This window comes from Ochotona princeps, chromosome 3, assembly GCF_030435755.1.
Source record: "Ochotona princeps isolate mOchPri1 chromosome 3, mOchPri1.hap1, whole genome shotgun sequence".
Taxonomy (NCBI): Eukaryota; Metazoa; Chordata; class Mammalia; order Lagomorpha; family Ochotonidae; genus Ochotona; species Ochotona princeps.
In genome coordinates, this window is record NC_080834.1 from 26,659,367 (window position 1) to 26,676,620 (window position 17,254).

The 17,254-nt window shown below is 61.2% G+C and overlaps 1 protein-coding gene across 3 annotated transcripts; it reads left to right on the forward strand.

Annotated features, from left to right (window-relative positions):
• Positions 1-634: 634 nt before the first annotated feature.
• On the forward strand, positions 635-10,090 carry U2AF1 (U2 small nuclear RNA auxiliary factor 1). Of its 3 annotated transcripts, none has more exons than XM_058661575.1 (8): positions 635-751; positions 3,709-3,796; positions 5,720-5,786; positions 8,876-8,925; positions 9,013-9,111; positions 9,386-9,519; positions 9,605-9,697; positions 9,823-10,090. In XM_058661575.1, the coding sequence occupies exons 1-8, from the start codon at positions 708-710 to the stop codon at positions 9,965-9,967; spliced, it is 720 nt and encodes a 239-aa protein (XP_058517558.1). In that variant the 5' UTR covers positions 635-707; the 3' UTR covers positions 9,968-10,090. The 3 variants fall into 3 exon arrangements, with proteins under 3 accessions (XP_058517558.1, XP_058517557.1, XP_004594148.1); XM_058661574.1 differs by lacking the exon at positions 5,720-5,786 and adding an exon at positions 6,562-6,628; XM_004594091.2 differs by lacking the exon at positions 635-751 and adding an exon at positions 6,562-6,628 and having other exon boundaries at positions 3,724-3,796.
• The last annotated feature ends 7,164 nt before the right edge of the window (positions 10,091-17,254 follow it).

A 17,254-nucleotide genomic window follows, 5' to 3' on the forward strand; every position in this document is an offset into this window, starting at 1 on the left:
TCACTTCCCAAATGGCCGCACCGGCCAGGGGCTGTGCCAAGCCCAAGCCACAACCAGGAGCTAACTCCAGGTCTCCCACCTGAGTGGACAGGTGCAGGGTGCCAGGCACTGGGCCGTCCTCCACTGCCAGTCCGGGCGCATCAGCAGGGAGCTGGACAGTAAGTGGAGGGACCCACGCTTCCCACGGGATGGCCGTGTCCACCCTGCCCCCTCCCAGCTGAGACCCCACGGCCTGTGTGGACATCACACTGCAGGCAGGCCTGGCATCCTGCAAACAGGTGTGCAGCTCGGCCACACAGCCCTCGCCTGGGCGCGGCCAGGAGGGGGGACCTGGTCAGGAAGCCGGGCGCCGGGAAAGGGGACCTGGCCAATAAACGGGGCGCCGTGAAAGGGGCACCCTGCCGGGAAGGGGAACCCGGGAAGTGGGGATCCCGCCAGGAAGCGGACGCCAAGCCAGGAAGCGGGGACCCCGGAAGGCCGCCGCGTGGCGCGCAGTCACCTCGCCAGCGGGCACCAGCAGGGGGAGCTCGCGGCGTGCGCGGGGCGGGGCCTGGCGCGCGCTGCACGTCCCGCCCGCCGCGCGCCCTGCAGCGCGTCGTCCGATTGGGCAGCGTCGCCACGCCGGGGGCGGGCAGAGCGGGCGTCGTCGCGTGAGGGTGACGTCTCCCGCGGGCGTCTGCAGGGTCGGCGGCGGAGGCGGGTGGGAAATGGCGGAGTACTTGGCGTCCATCTTCGGGACCGAGAAAGACAAGTGAGTGAGGGCAGCCGGGCGGCGGCTCGGGGCGGCGGGCGGGAGCCGGGGGCGGCGGGGGACGGCTCCGGGCTGGCGGGGAGGCGAGCCCAGCACAGCCGGCGGGCTCCCGCCCGGCCCCGCGCCGACACGCGGGCTGCCTTCCCGAGGCGGGCCGCCTTGGCGCCCCGCGCCCGCCTGCGCCTCTTGCTGCCCCCGGTCATCTTGAGGGGTCCTCGGGGGTGGGAAGCGGGGTCGACGCAGCCCGGCCCTCTGGCGGCCAGCGGGGCACCTTGGACGGGATAGGAAAGAGTGCCGTAAAGGGTTTTTCTTTTTCCCTTTTTTTCTTAATTTCTCGGGGTGCGATTCCAGGGGAAGAGCGAGGCCGAGGTAGATTTCTTTGGGTTTTATTTATTGCGCGCCCCGCTCCTAGGCCGTGGTCATTTTAGACCCGCGGGGAGCTGGGATGTCGGGGCCTTTGGGGAACCTGCAGACCGAACGGGTTCACCTTGGCCTTAAGAAAAAAAAACCACAGGTCGACGCGGGGTTAATGATTAGCCCCCCGGGTGGAGCTTTAATGACAGCCGGCGGGGTGCGGGCGGCCATTCCGAGGGCCCGAGGGAGAAGGCACCCTAAACACACCCTGGGGTCCCTGGACTCCTCACTTAAGGTTCAAGCCTAGGAAAAAAAAAAACACCAGTCGTATTCAGGCCGGAAATACTGTTGAGGGCGGGAGAGGAGGAGCAGGTGGCTCCCATGGGCCGTGTGGGGCACCCCTGGGGTAGAGCGAGGCGCCCTGGGCCTGTGGGGCACCCCTGGGGTAGAGCGAGGCGCCCTGGGCCTGTGGGGCACCCCGGGGGTAGAGCGAGGCGCCCTGGGCCTGTGGGGCACCCCGGGGGTAGAGCGAGGCGCCCTGGGCCTGTGGGGCACCCCGGGGTGGAGCGAGGCGCCCTGGGCCTGTGGGGCACCCCTGGGGTAGAGCGAGGCGCCCTGGGCCTGTGGGGCACCCCGGGGTGGAGCGAGGTGCTCTGGGCCAGGGCGTGCTGCTAGCTGTGTATGTGTTCGGGACACCCATCCCCCTCTCTGGGTGCTGTATCCAGGAGTGTGCCCCCTGGTCACGACGCTGTGGCTTCAAGGACGTTTCCGCTGTCTGTGGAGCTGACCTGTGGGCTGAGGTTCCATCCAGTTGTTGCACGTTCATTTCCAGCACCATGTGGGCTTTACTTTCGGGAAACAAGAGCACCCTAAAAGCTGAAGGGCACGGGGTAACCCTTGAGTGGTTGGCTCCTGGGCTGGGCAGAGCCAGGCACTGCCAGGTGCAACATTCTTTTCTTTTTTTTTTTTTTTTTTTTTTTTTTGAAGATTTTTTTGTTGTTGCGAAGTCAGATATACAGAGAGGAGGAGAGACAGAGAGAAAGATCTTCCGTCCAATGATTCACTCCCCAAGTGACCACAACGGCCGGTGCTGAGCCGATCCAAAGCCGAAAACCAGGAAACTCTTCTGGGTCTCCCACGCGGGTGCAGGGTCCCAAGGCTTTGGGCCGTCCTCGACTGCTTTCCCAGGCCACAGGCAGGGAGCTGGGTGGGAAGTGGAGCTGCCAGGACTAGAACCAGCGCCCATATGGGATCCTGGCGTGTGTAAGGCGAGGACTTTAGCCGCTAGGCCACGCGGCCGGGCCCCAGGTGCAACATTCTCTAAGGAGGTTTCCCTCGTGGTTCAGGGGCACAGCACTCAGTGTGGCGCTGGAAACATTGTGCTTAGTTTGTGGAGCTGACCAGCAGGCCGTCCTGCTGAGTAGCTGCTGCTGGACTGGCTTTCGGGGGGAGTTGGTGGTGCTGTTGGGACAGGAGCCAGACTCCTTGGGCGACATCCTTTCTGGGCTCTGGGTCCTCGCTCCCTGTGACCATGTGGGAAAACAATGGGGTGGGGGGGTGGCTAGGCGTTGACCTGGCTGTTGACCACCTGGGGAGTAAAGGGTGGAAAGTGGACCTCTCTGAGTTTGAAACAACTCTGTTTAAAGAGATGTGCTTGGTGAGTTTAGTGCCTCAGTAGGCCGCTCTGCAGCCGGAGAGTGCGGCGGCTGGCCTGCTAGCTGGCGCGTGGGGAGAGTGCTGGCGCGTGGGGAGAGTGCGGCGGCTGGCCTGCTAGCTGGCGCGTGGGTCGTCACTTTCCCAGGTTTTTCTTCCAGGTTTTATTTATGTGAGAGTGATCTTCCACCTTCTAGTTCATTTCCCAGGTGGACAGACAGGCCAAGGCTGTTGTCCGCCATGCTCCCAGGGTGTTTCCACAAGGCTGAATCAGAAGCCGGGCACCTGGTGTCAGAACTTGGCTCCGTGTGGTTGGTGATGCCTGCTAGGAAGTGGGGTTACTGCGCTGCCGGTCAGTCCTGCCTCATCGGCATTCCTGCCCTGAGTCTGGTGGGCTGTTGGATAAACCGCTCTGCAGGCTGACCGTCCGTGACCTATGAGAGGACACTGGAATCATGTCCCTCTAGCAGTTTAGGCCTCCCCACCCCTGGGTGGCACGGTATGGTTGTCTTGAAGCTGACCACTGGTTTAGCCTGACGCTGGGAGGCAGAGGGACTCAGCCGTGGGGAGGGCTGTGGGGGTAGCAGCGGTTCCACCCCCATGGTTGGATTGCTCGTGGCCCAAGGTCCAGGACTGAAACCCGAGAGACTGATCCTTCAGGCCTGTGTGGAAACTTCCTGCTGGCCGGATGTTGCAAGGTTCCGGAACCCTGGTTCCTGTCTGCTGTGCCCTGCGCCCGCCTTGTGGTCCGAGCAATGGGGGTGGGGCGTGTCGCGATGCTGTGTGGGCATCGAGGGAAGAACGTTGAATCCCGGAAGGCTGAGCGCTGGCCAGGCAGAGGGCCGTGGTGCAGTGGTCCTAGCTAGCTCGGGCAGCAGGCAGCCTCCTGCCGGCAACACCGTGAGTACCGTGTGGCCAGCAACATCATCAGCTCTTCTTTTCCCTTGCAGGGTCAACTGCTCCTTTTATTTCAAAATTGGGGCATGTCGCCATGGAGACAGATGCTCTCGGTTGCACAATAAACCGACCTTTAGCCAGGTTTGTGTATTTTTTTTCTCTTTTGTGTTTTCATGTAAATTATCAGAACTTTATGTACTTTTCAGGGGCACTTAAACATTTCTGTGCCTTAATCATCAAGTGGGTTTCTTGTCTGGCTTTGCTTTCTTTTGTGTACTAAGGGTTGTGTTTCCTGAGAAGTGAGAGGGGCGAGCTGCCCCTGTGGGGAGATCTGGGGCCCCTTGCTGCTGCTCAGCAAAGTTTCCCGTTGGCCCTGTCCTGGTGATGCGGTGCACTGTGGCGTGTGGCGCCACTTGCAGAGGGTGCCGTGAGGTCGGGGGGCAGTGGAGCCTGCAGCAGGAGCTGGCCCGTGGCTGAGAGGCCTGTCAGGGCGGCCGCGCTCTGCTGTAAGCTTGCTTCAGCTCCGATCCCAGGTTCCTACAGCTGTCTCAGCTTCCTAAGGAGGCGAGGGGCCGCGCCCACGAGGAAGGCCTGAGAAAAGCGGGGCCGCCTGTCCAGGCCTGGGCTGCAGCTGCCACTGAATCCGCACCGGCATTGCTGGAGCTGCCTGCTGTCCCCGGCCTCTGTCCCATCGAGCCTCCTGCCTTTAGGGGTTTGAAGAGACTTGGCTTGTTGGTCTGCGAGAGCTGGGAGTGAGCCCACGGGAAACTCCGCAGGCTGCACTGGTTTTTAGCAAGAAAAACATTGGTTTAATGACCCTGAACATGTGTCTTTGTGAATTTCAGTAAACCGAGGACTTGGTTTAGTCTCTCTGTCTATGATAACCTGTTGAGAAGCGCTTTGAGGCCCAGTCTCCAGCTGAAGCGCAGTGGCAGGTGCACCTCCAGTGCAGGGCATCTACCCCAGCGGGCTGAGTATTGAGCTGAGAGACAGAGGGACTCTCCCAGCGGGGTGCTCGCTCTGCTTGTATCTGAATCCTGGGGTGTACTGGCAGGGTCGGCATGAGGTTTCGGGGGCACCCTAGGATAGGTTCCCTGCAGCCTCTCATTTTGTTGGCTGGGTGTCAGTAACCCAGGCACCCCGATCGCCCCTCAGAGCAGCAGGCAGCACCTGCCAGTTCGTCTGGGTGAGACGTGCAGTGGGCCCGTCAGTGGCTGCACGCCAGAGCTGGCCAGTACCCACTCAGGGACAGCTCCGAGGCCCGAAGGGAGGGTACCTGCCCAGCTGGCGCAGGCCTGCCCCGTGGTGCCCACCTCCTGGCCCTGGTTCATGAGGGGTGGCCGCAGGCCGGGCTGGCTCCTGGAGCCCTCCCGGGGACAGCTTGGGAGTCCAGCGGGACAGTGGGGGTTGGAATCAGCTGTCACAGTGGTGTGGACGTTACGATGCGTGTCATGTATTAGCCTACTAACTTAACCATGGTTTGTTTTTTCAGACAACTTGGTTTTCAGAAGAACGGTACAGTGTAAGGTTTCAAGTCTGCCTGATCCAGTTTAAAGCACAAGGGCTAAAAGGAGATTTTTTTTTTCCTTAATAGAAGGATTGGAAAAGAGCAAATGTGTTAAGCTATTGTATTATGCAAACAGAGATCTCCCCAAGAAAGTGTCAATGAGACGGGTGCCGGGCCGGTGCCGGGCTGGAGGGCTGCCCGCGCTGCCCACGGCCGAGCAGAGTGGCTGTGGGGAATGTGGTCTGGGAGCTGTCCCTGTTGTCTGCTACCTCCACGTGCGAGAAAGCCTTGGTGCTCTGTTCCCGGGCTCGGCTGGGCCTTCCCAGTGCGACCGTGGATTTGCCGTCTTGGTTGCTGGCTGACTTACCGAGTCACTGCTCAAGCTCTGTTTTCATAATATGATGGCTTCCTCTGGTGTCTCCCGGAGCCGGGGCCAGCGTGCGGCAGCAGGAGCAGCGGGCGTCTTAGCCATTTGCAAACAAGTTGTCTCTTTGCAGTTGTCTGATGTATGCGCAGCAGCCAGTAGAATTCCCCTTTTTATTTTTTTTTCCCCGCAGACCATCTTGATTCAAAACATCTATCGTAACCCCCAAAACAGTGCACAGACGGCTGACGGCTCACACTGTAAGTCCCACAGTCGGAGGAACTTTAACGCCATGGTGGGAAAGAGCCCACTCGTAACCTAGACACTCGGCCCCTCCGAGCTGCTGGCCTAGAGCTGTTGCAGACAGGGCAGCTGCCGGAATGGGGCGCACGGCCGCGCTCGGGAGGCCCGTCCCTCCTGGGGCAGGCCGCTGGGCAGGCCAGAGTGTCCGGCCACGTGAACCGCATGCCGACGTTGTTAGCCGAGCATCGGTCTTGACCGTGGCCGAACCCCTGGCCTCTCCTAAGCTCTTGGTGTAAAATTAAAACAAAACAAAACTGTAGGCATGTTGAGGAAAGCGGTAAGGTAAGTGGCCCCGTGAGCGTGGGCTTGGTTTCACTGTTCCCGTCTCTCCTTCAGGAAGTGGAGATGTCATGATGTGTGATCATTGTGTTTCTCAGCTGGAGAACGCTGGCAGGTGTTTAGAGGTCCCCTGTGTCTCGGGCATGCTGCGTGGCGCAGGCCGGCCCGGGCACGGGGAGTGGCCTTGCCAGCTGCTCGCACCGTCAGCTGGAGGGCGCAGAAATGCAATGGGAGCACGTCATGAGATCTCCTCGCCCCGCAGTTAGGGCGCGTCCAGGCAGCCGGCGCCCCCGCCGCGTGCGGCCGAGGGAAATAACCTGCTCTCTTTTCAGCGTGCGCCCGCCGGAGCACCGCCGGAGCAGCCGGTGAGGTGTCGCCACTGATTTCCGTCTGATTTCCATCTAATTTCCATCTGATTTCCATAATATAAAGTTGTTGCGTTTTGTATTTCAGACCATTGCCCTCTTGAACATTTACCGTAACCCTCAAAACTCTTCCCAGTCTGCTGACGGTTTGCGCTGTAAGTCATCCAAGTTCCTCCCTGTCCCCGGGCTGCGCGTCTAAGCTCAGTGTCCACGCCACTGGTCGGGGACTGTGTGTCCCACGGGGAGTGACCACCTGCCCGTTCACTGAGACCGTCACGGGGGGGACAGACTGCGACTAAGCTAGAGTCTTGCCCCCCCCACCCCGAGAACCCCAGGATTTGGACATTCTTTCACTTTCAGGAACTTAAAAAAGTAAAAGTGGTTTCGGAATGCTTTTCCTGTTTCCCACCAGCCTTGTTGCTGGAGGGCACATGGTGATGGGAGCCCGGCCGTGACCCAGCCACGCCCCAGCTAGGGCCTGGACAGGAAGGGCACCGCAGCAGGTAGCAGCGTGTGCTGGGGGGCCTGCACGGGCCATTGCCCAGTTCGGGAGTGTCCCTTGAGCTGTGAGCAGTCGCTGGCCGAGAATTCCCAAGCTAAGCTGTGTGCTCGCCGGTTTTCCGCCTGTCGACCTTCAGGAATTGAGTTGTAGATGGAGCAAGAACACTGCGTGAGCCGGGCATCCTGGCCAGAGTGGCTGTCACTTGGCTGGTGTAGAATGAACCCCATCTCTGGGGTGGCTGCATACCTAAGTGGAGTGCAGCCTTTGGGGCGACCCGCTCGCTGCCCCCCACCCCCGCTCGTAGGCAGGTGGGCTTTCCTGCCACGTGGCTCCTGAGCTGCGCGAGGTTTCTCCGAGCTGAGGCTGACCTCATGGTCGCGTCCTCTCCCTGGAAGGACTCACGTGTAACCCCGGCTTTATTTTCCGGAAGAACTAGGTGGAGGGAGATGTTGACGCACTAATGTTTGCCGACAAGTGCCCTTGGCTCCGAGTGGCTGAAGCAGCTGGTGTGACAGTGGGTCATCCTCTGGTGTGGCCAGGGGCTGGGAATGCCTCACGTGCTCTTAGTTCCCGTGTGTCTCTGATAACTCACAGTACTATTGTTCTGCGTGTGCTCTAAAATAAAGCTTAGCTGTTACTAAGTACTCAGATTCTGGGGTCCGGATTGCACAAATTAAATGAAATACTGATCCTGCCTTTGAAGAGGAAAATGAGATCATTAAATCACCGGTTCTTAACGTACCCTTTCCTATATAGAAAAGGAAGTTTTGTACATGTGGATGTAAGTTAAGCAAGCATCGCAGTTAAAGCTGCCCGTGTGGCCGAGGGGGTGTTTCCAAGGGCTGAGGGCCGGAGTCGGCTTACGGCTCCGCCTTGCCGATGGCGCGGTGCGGCCACCACAGCACCTCTGCAAAGTCGCTGGCCCTTTTGTTTCACAGCCCTCTTGCCGTGAGGAGGTCACTGTCCCATGTGGGCTCCTGCACTGTTGGCAGTGGGGCTGCTGCGGCCGGTCGCTCAGGACACAGCGTGGCTGGCAGCTGAGGAGCCTGGGCAGTCAACCCTGGGGGACATGGCACAGAGCAGGTCAGGGTAGGCTGTGTCCTCACAGGTGGAGGCTTGGGGTGTTGGGAGGCAGCCGCGTATGGTGGAGAGCCTGGGCCCGTGGAGAGCCTGGGCCCTGCCAGGAGCTGTGGGGCCTACAGCAGCTCGTCTGCTGCTTTCCCACGGGACCGTGGCTGGCAGTTAGGACAGAGGCAAAGCCAGCCAGCCCTGACCCCCAGTAGGCTGTGGCTGGCCCCCTGGACTGAGGGATTGAACGTGGGTTTCATGGCATACGGGCTTTGAAAAGGGCCCAGGTTTTTAGGTTAGGTCAGGCAGAATTGGGTCTGTGGAGTAAGGCAGAGTGGTGAGGGGGTCTGCGTCAGTGTAAGGTGGGGCCCGCGGGGGCTGGGGCTGGCCCCGAGCAGTGCACCGCGACCTTCCCTGTCCTGGGGGTTGCAGGAGAGGAGCCACCTGGTAACTGTCGTGCTCGCTTGGGATCAGACCACGGCAGACGGGTCCCAGCATGCGGTGGCTGGCAGTGTGAGACACGAGCGCCCCCAGTCACCCCTGGTGGGCTTCCGCCGCAGTGAGACGGGAAGGAGCTGTGGTGTAGTTTCCTGATCTGAGAGTCGACTTGGTTCTCACACTTTGTGAACATGTGGCCCTTTGGCTGCTGCTGAGAAGGCTTGTGGTTTCCACGTGTGGACGACTAGCCAGGACCGGGCCTGCCTGGGGACGCTGGCGGCCTCCTCCAGCGCTGGCCTGCTGCTCAGATGGCCTGTGTGTGTCCCCGTAGCGGTGTCTGAGTGTGGCGCAGAGGGCTGCCGCCCGGCCCTCACCAGCCAGCTCTCTCCCGCAGGTGCCGTGAGCGACGTGGAGATGCAGGAGCACTATGATGAGTTCTTCGAGGTGAGCGCCTGCGGGAGGGTGGGGGCGGGGGAGGGGACGTGCGGGGCCGCCGCGCCGCGTGCACCGCTCACACCCCGCATCTCGCAGGAGGTCTTCACCGAGATGGAGGAGAAGTACGGGGAGGTGGAGGAGATGAACGTGTGTGACAACCTGGGCGACCACCTCGTGGGGAACGTGTACGTGAAGGTAGGAGCCTGCGGGCTGCCCACCGCGGGCAGGGGCTTGGGTTCTTTGGGCATCACTTTCTCATGCCATTCAGTGGCCATCATCCAGTCGTGGTAGGAAGGAAGGGCAGCGTTGGGCCTGATGATTGTCAAAGAATCCCTCTAGTTGTGATTCAGTTGGTTGGTTTTAAAGGCTTCTGGACTGTGGCATGGTAGCTCTTCCCCAGGGAGCACATATGTGGTGGGCACTCGGGCCGCTGACTGGCAGGGTTGGCAACTGGTCTGTATCTTGGCAGTTTCGCCGGGAGGAAGATGCTGAAAAGGCTGTGATTGACTTGAATAACCGTTGGTTCAATGGGCAGCCCATCCATGCTGAGCTGTCCCCCGTGACCGACTTCCGGGAAGCCTGCTGCCGGCAGTACGAGATGGGGTGAGTGTGCGGGGCGGGCATGCCCTGACCGGCCGGCCAGCAGCGGAGGCTGCAGCCGAGTGACTGTGTCTGTCCCGACCCACAGGGAGTGCACACGGGGTGGCTTCTGCAACTTCATGCACCTGAAGCCCATCTCGAGGGAGCTGCGGCGAGAGCTGTACGGGCGCCGGCGCAAGAAGTGAGTGTAGTGGCCTGTCCCCCACCTGGCTCCGGCCGCTCCTGGAAGCCCATGGGGCAGCCCTTGGCTGGCGTGGCAGGGGTGCGGTGGGCTCTGACTGCAGCGTGTCTCTTCTCTCCGTGCAGGCATCGGTCCCGGTCCCGATCCCGGGAGCGCCGTTCTCGTTCCCGAGACCGTGGCCGTGGAGGCGGAGGCGGCGGCGGAGGCGGCGGGGGCCGGGAGCGTGACCGGAGGCGGTCCCGGGATCGGGAGCGCTCGGGCCGCTTCTAAGCCCGTCTGGGAGGAGGTGTTGTGGTGGGTCAGCCAAACCAGTTCATAATGGGGATTTTTTTAAAAAACAAAAAACAAAAAAACAAAGATGGGTTTCTGAATAAACTTTGTAGTGATACAATATTGTCAGTGTAACTTGTCTGCAGTCTGTGTGTGAAATCTTTCCAAGCTTTCCAGCCGTGAATTCTGTGGTGGAAGGCAGGGTGTCCTGTGGGTACTCCGTGCTTGGCCAGTGAGCCCACGTCAGGAGCCTAGCGTGGGTGGGAGACACCACGGCCTTTACACTTCATGACGGCACACGGGGGTAGGGTGCAGCCTGGCGGGGTGCTGGTGTCCCAACTGACAGCTCCCCCCACCAGCTGTGCCACAGCCCGTCCCATCCAGAGTGTCTTGTTGGCCAGAGACCCACCGTTCTGACCCTGAAGAGGTGGCTGCAACAGCCAGAGCTGAGCCGACCTGGGACCAGGGGACAGGAACTGTCTCCCGTCTCCCCGCATGGGTGCAGGCCCAAGGACCTTGGCCAGCGACTGCCAGCATCCCCGGAGCTGGCCATTTGTGGGTGGCTCCTGTCGCAGAGACAGGCTGCTACAGTGCCAGGGCACGGCCAGCACCGTCCACCTGTGGTGAGCAGGGACCAGCGTCCCAGGGCACAGCCAGCACCGTCCACCTGTGGTGAGCAGGGACCAGTGTGCCAGGGAACAGCTAGCACCGTCCGCCAGTGGTGAGCAGGGACCAGTGTGCCAGGCCACAGCCAGCACAGCCAGCACCGTCCGCCTGTGGTGAGCAGGGACCAGTGTGCGGTTGGGAGTTACCACTTATTTCCTGTCACGTTTAATTTTTTGTTTTTTTTAAGGATCCATTTTACTGGAAAGGCAGATACAGAGAGAGGAGGAGAGAGAGAGGAGGAGAGAGGAAGATCTTCCATCTGATGGTTCACTCCCCAAGTGGCCGCAAAGGTTGGAGCTGAGCCGATCCGAAGCCAGGAGCCTAGGGCTTCTTCCGGGTCTCCCATGTGGGTGCAGGGTCCTGAGGCTTTGGGCCGTCCTCGGCTGCTTTCCCAGGCCACAAGCAGGGAGCTGCATGGGAAGTGGAGCTGCCAGGACATGAACCGGCGCCCATGTGGCCGTGCCACTGCTGGGGTTTGCTGATCCCTTCAGTGGCCAGCAGTGCTGCAGTCTGTCCATCTCCTGGGTCCCTGATAGGGCTCCTTGCACAATAAGGCTCGGCCTGGGGAGGGTGGGGCAGGGCCCAGTGGACAGGGCCTGTGTTGAGGGAGGGCCTGGGCAGGGGCAGCCACACCCAGCACCCACCTCTGCTCTGCCCCTGAAGGCTTGCAGCAGGCAAAGCTGCCAGATTGGGACTGTTGCTGGGCAAGTAGGGTCGCCTCTGTTGGAATCACAAAAGGGGGAGTCCGGTCAGGAGAATGGGAAGAGTTTGTTGTCAGGCCCTGCGGTGGCTTTTCATGTCCTAGGTGGGCTTACAGCCGTGGCCTTGGGATGGGCTCAGCCAGCACCACTTTCCTTAGGCCCCCAAAAGATCCCTTGGGGTGCTGCAGTGGAAGGTCTGCCCTGCAATTTCTCCACATGGAAGGCCTTACCCGTGAGACAAGGACCAAGAGGGCGCGATGGTTCTGGCACTGTGGCTCAGGTGGGATTACACGGCCGCTGGGGCCCAGCTCAGTCTTGCTGGCCGGACGGACATGGTGGACAAGTGATGGCTCGCTCCATGCTCAGGACTTTCCAGGAGTGCTGGGGCCCTGAGGAGCCACTGGGGAGAATCTATTCCCACACCATTTTTAATCCCGTCAAGTGCCCAGTTGCCACCTTGGCTAGTGGCTGGGACTGGCGCCCTCTCAGCTGTAGCTCTAAACACCTTTGCTAAAGCTTCTTGCTGGAAAGTCTGCTGGCCAGTCAGGCCCAGGAAACTGGACTTGAGGTGCTGTTTAGACAGGACTTAAGATTGCTGTGCTGTTCCCTCAGGGCAGAGTGGTGAGACGCAGATATTTGACCAGGCAGTGGCCCAGGGTGCCCGTGGCCCTACGAGTCCCTCCTGGTACCTGTTCGTACTCTTTTTTAAAAAGATTTATTTATTGTTGATCGAAAAGGTAGATTTACAGAGAGATCCGCCCATCTGATTAGGAGCCAGAAACTTCTTCCACGCAGGTGCAGGGTCCCCAGGCTCTGGGCCGTCCTTTACTGCTTTTCCAGGCCATAAACAGGGAGCTGGTTAATGGACTGGTGCCCATGTGGGATCTTGGCGGTTGCAAGGCAAGGATTTAGTCATTGAGCCATCATGCCAGTCCCTTAAATCTTTTTAAAAATTCATTTCATTGGGCCCGGTGCAATAGCATAGTGGCTAAAGTTCCTGCTTTGCATGCAACAGGATCCCATATATATGGGCGCTGCTTCCCATCCAGCTCCCTGCCTGTGGCCTGGGGAAGCAGTTGAGGACGGCCCAAGGCCTTGGGACCCTGCACCATGTGGGAGACCTGGAAGAGGCTCCTGACTCTTGGCTTTGGATCAGCTCAGCTCTGTCGTTGCGGCCACTTGGGAGTGGACCAGCAGATGGAAGATATTTCTCTGTCTCTCCTCTGTAAATTAGATTTTCTAATAAAAATAAATATTTTAAAAAGTATTTATTTGAAAGGCAGAGTTAGGTATCTGTCCACTGGTTCACTTCCCAGTGGCTACAAAGGCTGGGGTTGGGCCAGGTTGACACCAGGAACCAGGAAATCGCCTGGGTGTCCCGTGTGGGTGCAGGGGCCCAAGCTCTTGGGCCATCGTCCGCTGCTTACCCAGCAGTAGGGAGCTGGACTGCACGCGGAGCAGATGCAACTAAAGGCAGACTCGCAAGCAGACAGGGTGGCTGGCTGTGCTCTGCGCCGGCCCCGATCCTGTTTACTGACAAAGCACTGATGCAAAGTTGCGCCACATTAATAGACATCCTTCATTCAAGAGCCAGATGACTTACTGCTCAGGTCAAAAGGGCAAACAGCCACTGGGAAAGTATTCTGGAAAGAACTTCAGCGAGGCCTAAAGGAATGGCATGACATCCCATGTTTATGGAGTGGGGGACTTTGCTGTCCAAGGCCAGTGTTCCCCAGGAAAACATCCTCCCAGGGCCGTGTCCCTGCAGTCCTAGCCACCTCCCAGTGGCCCGAGAACAGACCCTAAAGTTTACGCCAGCACTGCAGGGGGCCCCAGGTAACCAAGGACATTTGAAAAAGACCAAGGTGATGGGACTCAGGGCTCCAGCAGGCATGGCTCCATACCGGGGAACCTGCCCATGCTGCAGGGTGGACGGTCGACTGCTCCACTCCCTCCCACCCCCAGCTCATGGCTCAGCCAAAGCCAAGGGTGCAGGGGTGGGTGGGACAGCCCAGGGAGCCAAGCCAGCTCTTCCCCCCCCCCCCCCGTCTGCACAGGTGGTCGCCTTGCCTGCCGCGGCCCAGGTGGGGCACCAGTGCTGCTGGGACAGGCAGTGCTTCCCCAACCCTTGGCGCTCTGCACCTGTGCCCTGCTTCCTGCTTCAGCCTGGCACTGACTCCAGCACCTCCGTCTCCCTGGGATCTGTTCCTGCCCACCAGGCCCGCCCAGCTTCCCTCCCAGCCCCTTCCTGCAGTCAACCACAGCCCCCGCCCCTTCCTGTCTGCCCCTTGCTGGCCTCATTTCTGGGGTTCCCAGGGGGAGGGGATCCCCGCTCCTGCAAGCCCCAACCCCTCCCACCAGACCCAGCGACCAACCAACCTAGCTTGAGAGCGCCTCGCTTCCAGTTGGCCTCTCACATTTTGCAGTGTTAAACTGTTAAAAAGCAGACAGCGAAAGACCACAGAATATTTACACAGTAACTCAAAGCCTCGGCAGGAGGTAAGACATCCAGAGTGCAACAGCAGCCACCTGAGCCCCACAGCCAGCGTGGGCACTGGTAGGGGCTCGGGGGCCCATGTCCAAACCCCAGGCACTTCCCATTCACCCTGGGCTGCCACAGGGCGCCAGTTGGAGACCTAGGGTCCCTGACCCATGTGGAAGACTGGCCTGAGTTTGTGGCTCCTGGCTGCTTGGGCGGTGAGGCAGCCCACTGGAAGATCACGGGCTGTGCCACACACTCAGAGACTGCGAGGCCTTGGAGTGTGAGAGCAAGAGGGAGAAGCCAGGGCAGAGCGGCGGCAGCAGGCACCAGCTCTTCAGGGTGCTGTCTGGGGCTGGGGCAAGCTCGCAGCTGGGCATCAGGGGCCACTTCTGTTAGTTATTTAAAACAGTTTAAGTTCTAGTTCATACGATATTATTACGCGCAGCTAATTCCCGCAACCTGGTTCTTTACCGTGAGCTGAAACACCAGACGCAAAGAGGTATCTTAGGAGGTTTATTCCAGCGGGGCAGGAACGGGGTGGAGGTGGTGGAGAGGCGAGGAGGAAGAGGGGCAAGCGTGGACATCAGAGGAGACAGCCCAGGAGTACCAGGGAATGCTATTAGTTCCAGACTGTCGAAGGCGAACTTTGATGGCTAACAGGTGTTTAACATCTTGCTCAAGCACCCCTGATTCGTTGATGTAAAAGCAACGTTCCTCATGGAGGAACATGCAGGTGCCTCCCTCTTCTGCTGTAAGAAGGTCCAGGGCCCTTCTGTTCTGAGTTACCTGAGCCAAGGAGGCGAGTTGGCGCTGGAGAGGCTGGGAGAGCAGTGTTATCTTGGGCTGATTTGAGCTGCTCTGAGAGCTGCTGGATTGAGGTGACGGAGTATCCCAGGCTCCCTGCTGCTAACCCAAGAGAAGACAGGGAAGCAACTATGGGCGCCCACAAGTACTGGGAGAACTGCATCCATGGAGTCGTGCAACTTCCCTGCTGGGCCAGGTGAGTGTGGCAGTGGGAAACAAGCTGATCTTTCTGGAATGTGCACTGCACTCGGCTGAGGCCCTGGCTGGTAGAAACAGCGGCTCCTGCAGCACCTGCATCCCACAGGGCACTGCTGGAGTCGGGCTGCTCCACTTCCGCTCCAGCTCCCTGCTGGTGCTCCAAGTCCTTGGGCTCCTGCACCCTGCAGGGATTCCTGGAAGAAGCTCCTGCCTCCTGCCTGGCCCAGCCCTGGCTGTGTGACCATCTGGGGAGTGAAGCAGCATGAAGACTGTCTCTCTCGGTCTTTCAAATAAACAAATCTTAAACACAAACAAACAAAAAACAAGAAAACGACTGTGGCAGCTTCCAGACCCCACTGACTTCGGCCAAGCTCCAGAGCCGGCCTCGGCCTCCGGGCGGCAGCCACCTCTCCCAGGCCCTCCCGCCCCAGGCGGCCCAGTCCGGAACGTCTCGGTCTTGCCCGGGCTGCACGAGGCCACCGCCCTCCAACCGCTGCGTCCCGCGCCACCCCACCCCCATACACACCCCGGGAACCCTTCGATCGCTCGTGGCCGGTCAGGCCCAGCCTCCGCTTCCAAGGGGCTCCGCGAACGCGGGGGACACTTCGGCCCGAGGAGGTCGGGGACCATCGGAAGCCGGCGCCGGGCTCGCGCGACCCGGGGTGCGGGCAGGTCTCCCCGGGACCCCGGCAGGCGACGGGCGCACGGCGCAGGCGGGGCGGGGACCCAGCGGGGCGGCGCGCCCCGGGATTGGCGCCGCGGGCCTCCGCCCTCCGCCGGCAGCCTCCCGCCCACTCCGGCCGCCTGTCTCGGCCGCCATCCCGCGCGACGCCGTCCCGTTCTCCTCCGCAGCGCCTCGGAGCAGGTGAGCTCGGCCCCGCCGAACCCCGCGCCGAAGCCGCAGGAGTCCGCGCACCCGCGCTGCCGCGGCGAGTTGCATCAGCCGCTCCTGGCCTGCTCCCCGCTCGACCCTCCCCTCTCCTCGGCCCTGGGCTCCCCTCCGGCCAGCTGCCCCGCACCCCGCGCGGCCAGGCCGCCCCGACGTCCGCGGGAGCGCGCCCACGTGGCCCCTGGCCCCCGCACGCGCCGGGTCCCGGGGCGTCGGGTAGGGAGCGGATGGGACGGTGGAGCCGCCCGGGGACCTCCCAGGACCCGGCGTTCCCGCCCCGCGCTGCGCCGCGGGGTCCCTCGGAGCCCGGTGCGGGAGCGGAGCCTCGTCCCCGCGGCGCGGAACGGCCTGAGCAGGGCCGGGGGCGCCTCCAGTGTCCGGGGGCGGCGGGGGGCGCCTCTGGAGACCCCGCCTCGGGGCGCACCTGCCCGCGGGCCGATCCTCACTCACGCCGGAGTGCCTGCGGAGGGTCGCCGACTGCGGGCCTCTCCTGTGATCGGCTGGGGCACCCCTGCGTGGCTTCAGGAGGGGCGTTACGTGCCCCGGGGCCCTAAGGGGGTCATGTGGTGACCCGCCAAGATGCCAGAAGGGCTGGGAGGTCCCAGGGACAAGGTGTAGAAGGGGCCTCGGGAGGGGAGCGGCTGGGCCAGTCCCAGCGAGATCCTCCTCAAGGCCCCGGATGAGGGGCCATCCAGCAGCCGGTTGGTTTGTGTGTTTAGATGTGCCTGAGGAAGGGAAGGAGGGAGAGAACGCAGGAGGAATTCCCTTTTCGCATCCATTTCCTAACTGGGGCCAGGCTGAAGCCAGGAACACCCTGGGGTCTCCACACGTGGGCGGCAGGGGCCCAGGTGCCTCCCAGGCGAGGCCCGAAAGCACAGGGACTTTCGGGCGTGGGGCGCCAGGCACCTGCAGAGAGGGGTGGGCTGGCCAAGTTCATGGCTGATTCCTTCCTCTGGCTCACACATCTGCTTTGTCCCGCCTCCCGCAGCCATCCTCGCCATGTCCACCTGTGGCTTGGCCATTGGTGGCTGGGCATGGTCCACGCCCAGGCCTGGCCTGCCTGAAGCTGGGGGTGGGGTGTCCACTGAGCCAAGGGGATTTTGCCCTTGGAGCTTTCGCTGACACACCTGTGTGGGCACCCCTTCCCAGCTACCCCGCCCCTGTGCTCACCGGTGTGACCACAGGTGTGCTGAGGCCAGGCCTTTGATGCTGCTCAGTATCCCCTGAGCCACCTCCGCCTGGGTGGCTGCCAGCAGCAGCTTCGGCCCCATGGCCATTGTGGATGTCGTATCCAGGCACGAGGGTGTGCCGCTGCCTAACCGCTCATTCCTGGCTCCGAGCCTGGAGAAGAATGCTGGGTCACGTGCTCTTCTGTGTTTAACGTTTTGAGACGCGGCCAAACTCGATATCCCGGGCAGCCAGAGCCTATGTTCTTGTGCCTGCTTGTTCTGGGGGGGTACCCCCTACCTGACCCACATCTGCCCCTGCCTCAGGTCCCATCAGTGCCCTCTGAGATGGCCCCAGCAGGAGAGGAGCCCGCAGGTTGC

Coding starts and splice junctions, on each gene's coding strand:
- U2AF1 (XM_058661575.1), top strand. CDS start 708: ATGGCGGAGTACTTGGCGTCCATCTTCGGGACCGAGAAAGACAA. Junction 5,787..8,875: donor GACGGCTGACGGCTCACACT/GTAAGTCCCACA, acceptor TCTCTCCCGCAG/GTGCCGTGAGCGACGTGGAG. Junction 9,698..9,822: donor TACGGGCGCCGGCGCAAGAA/GTGAGTGTAGTG, acceptor CTCTCCGTGCAG/GCATCGGTCCCGGTCCCGAT.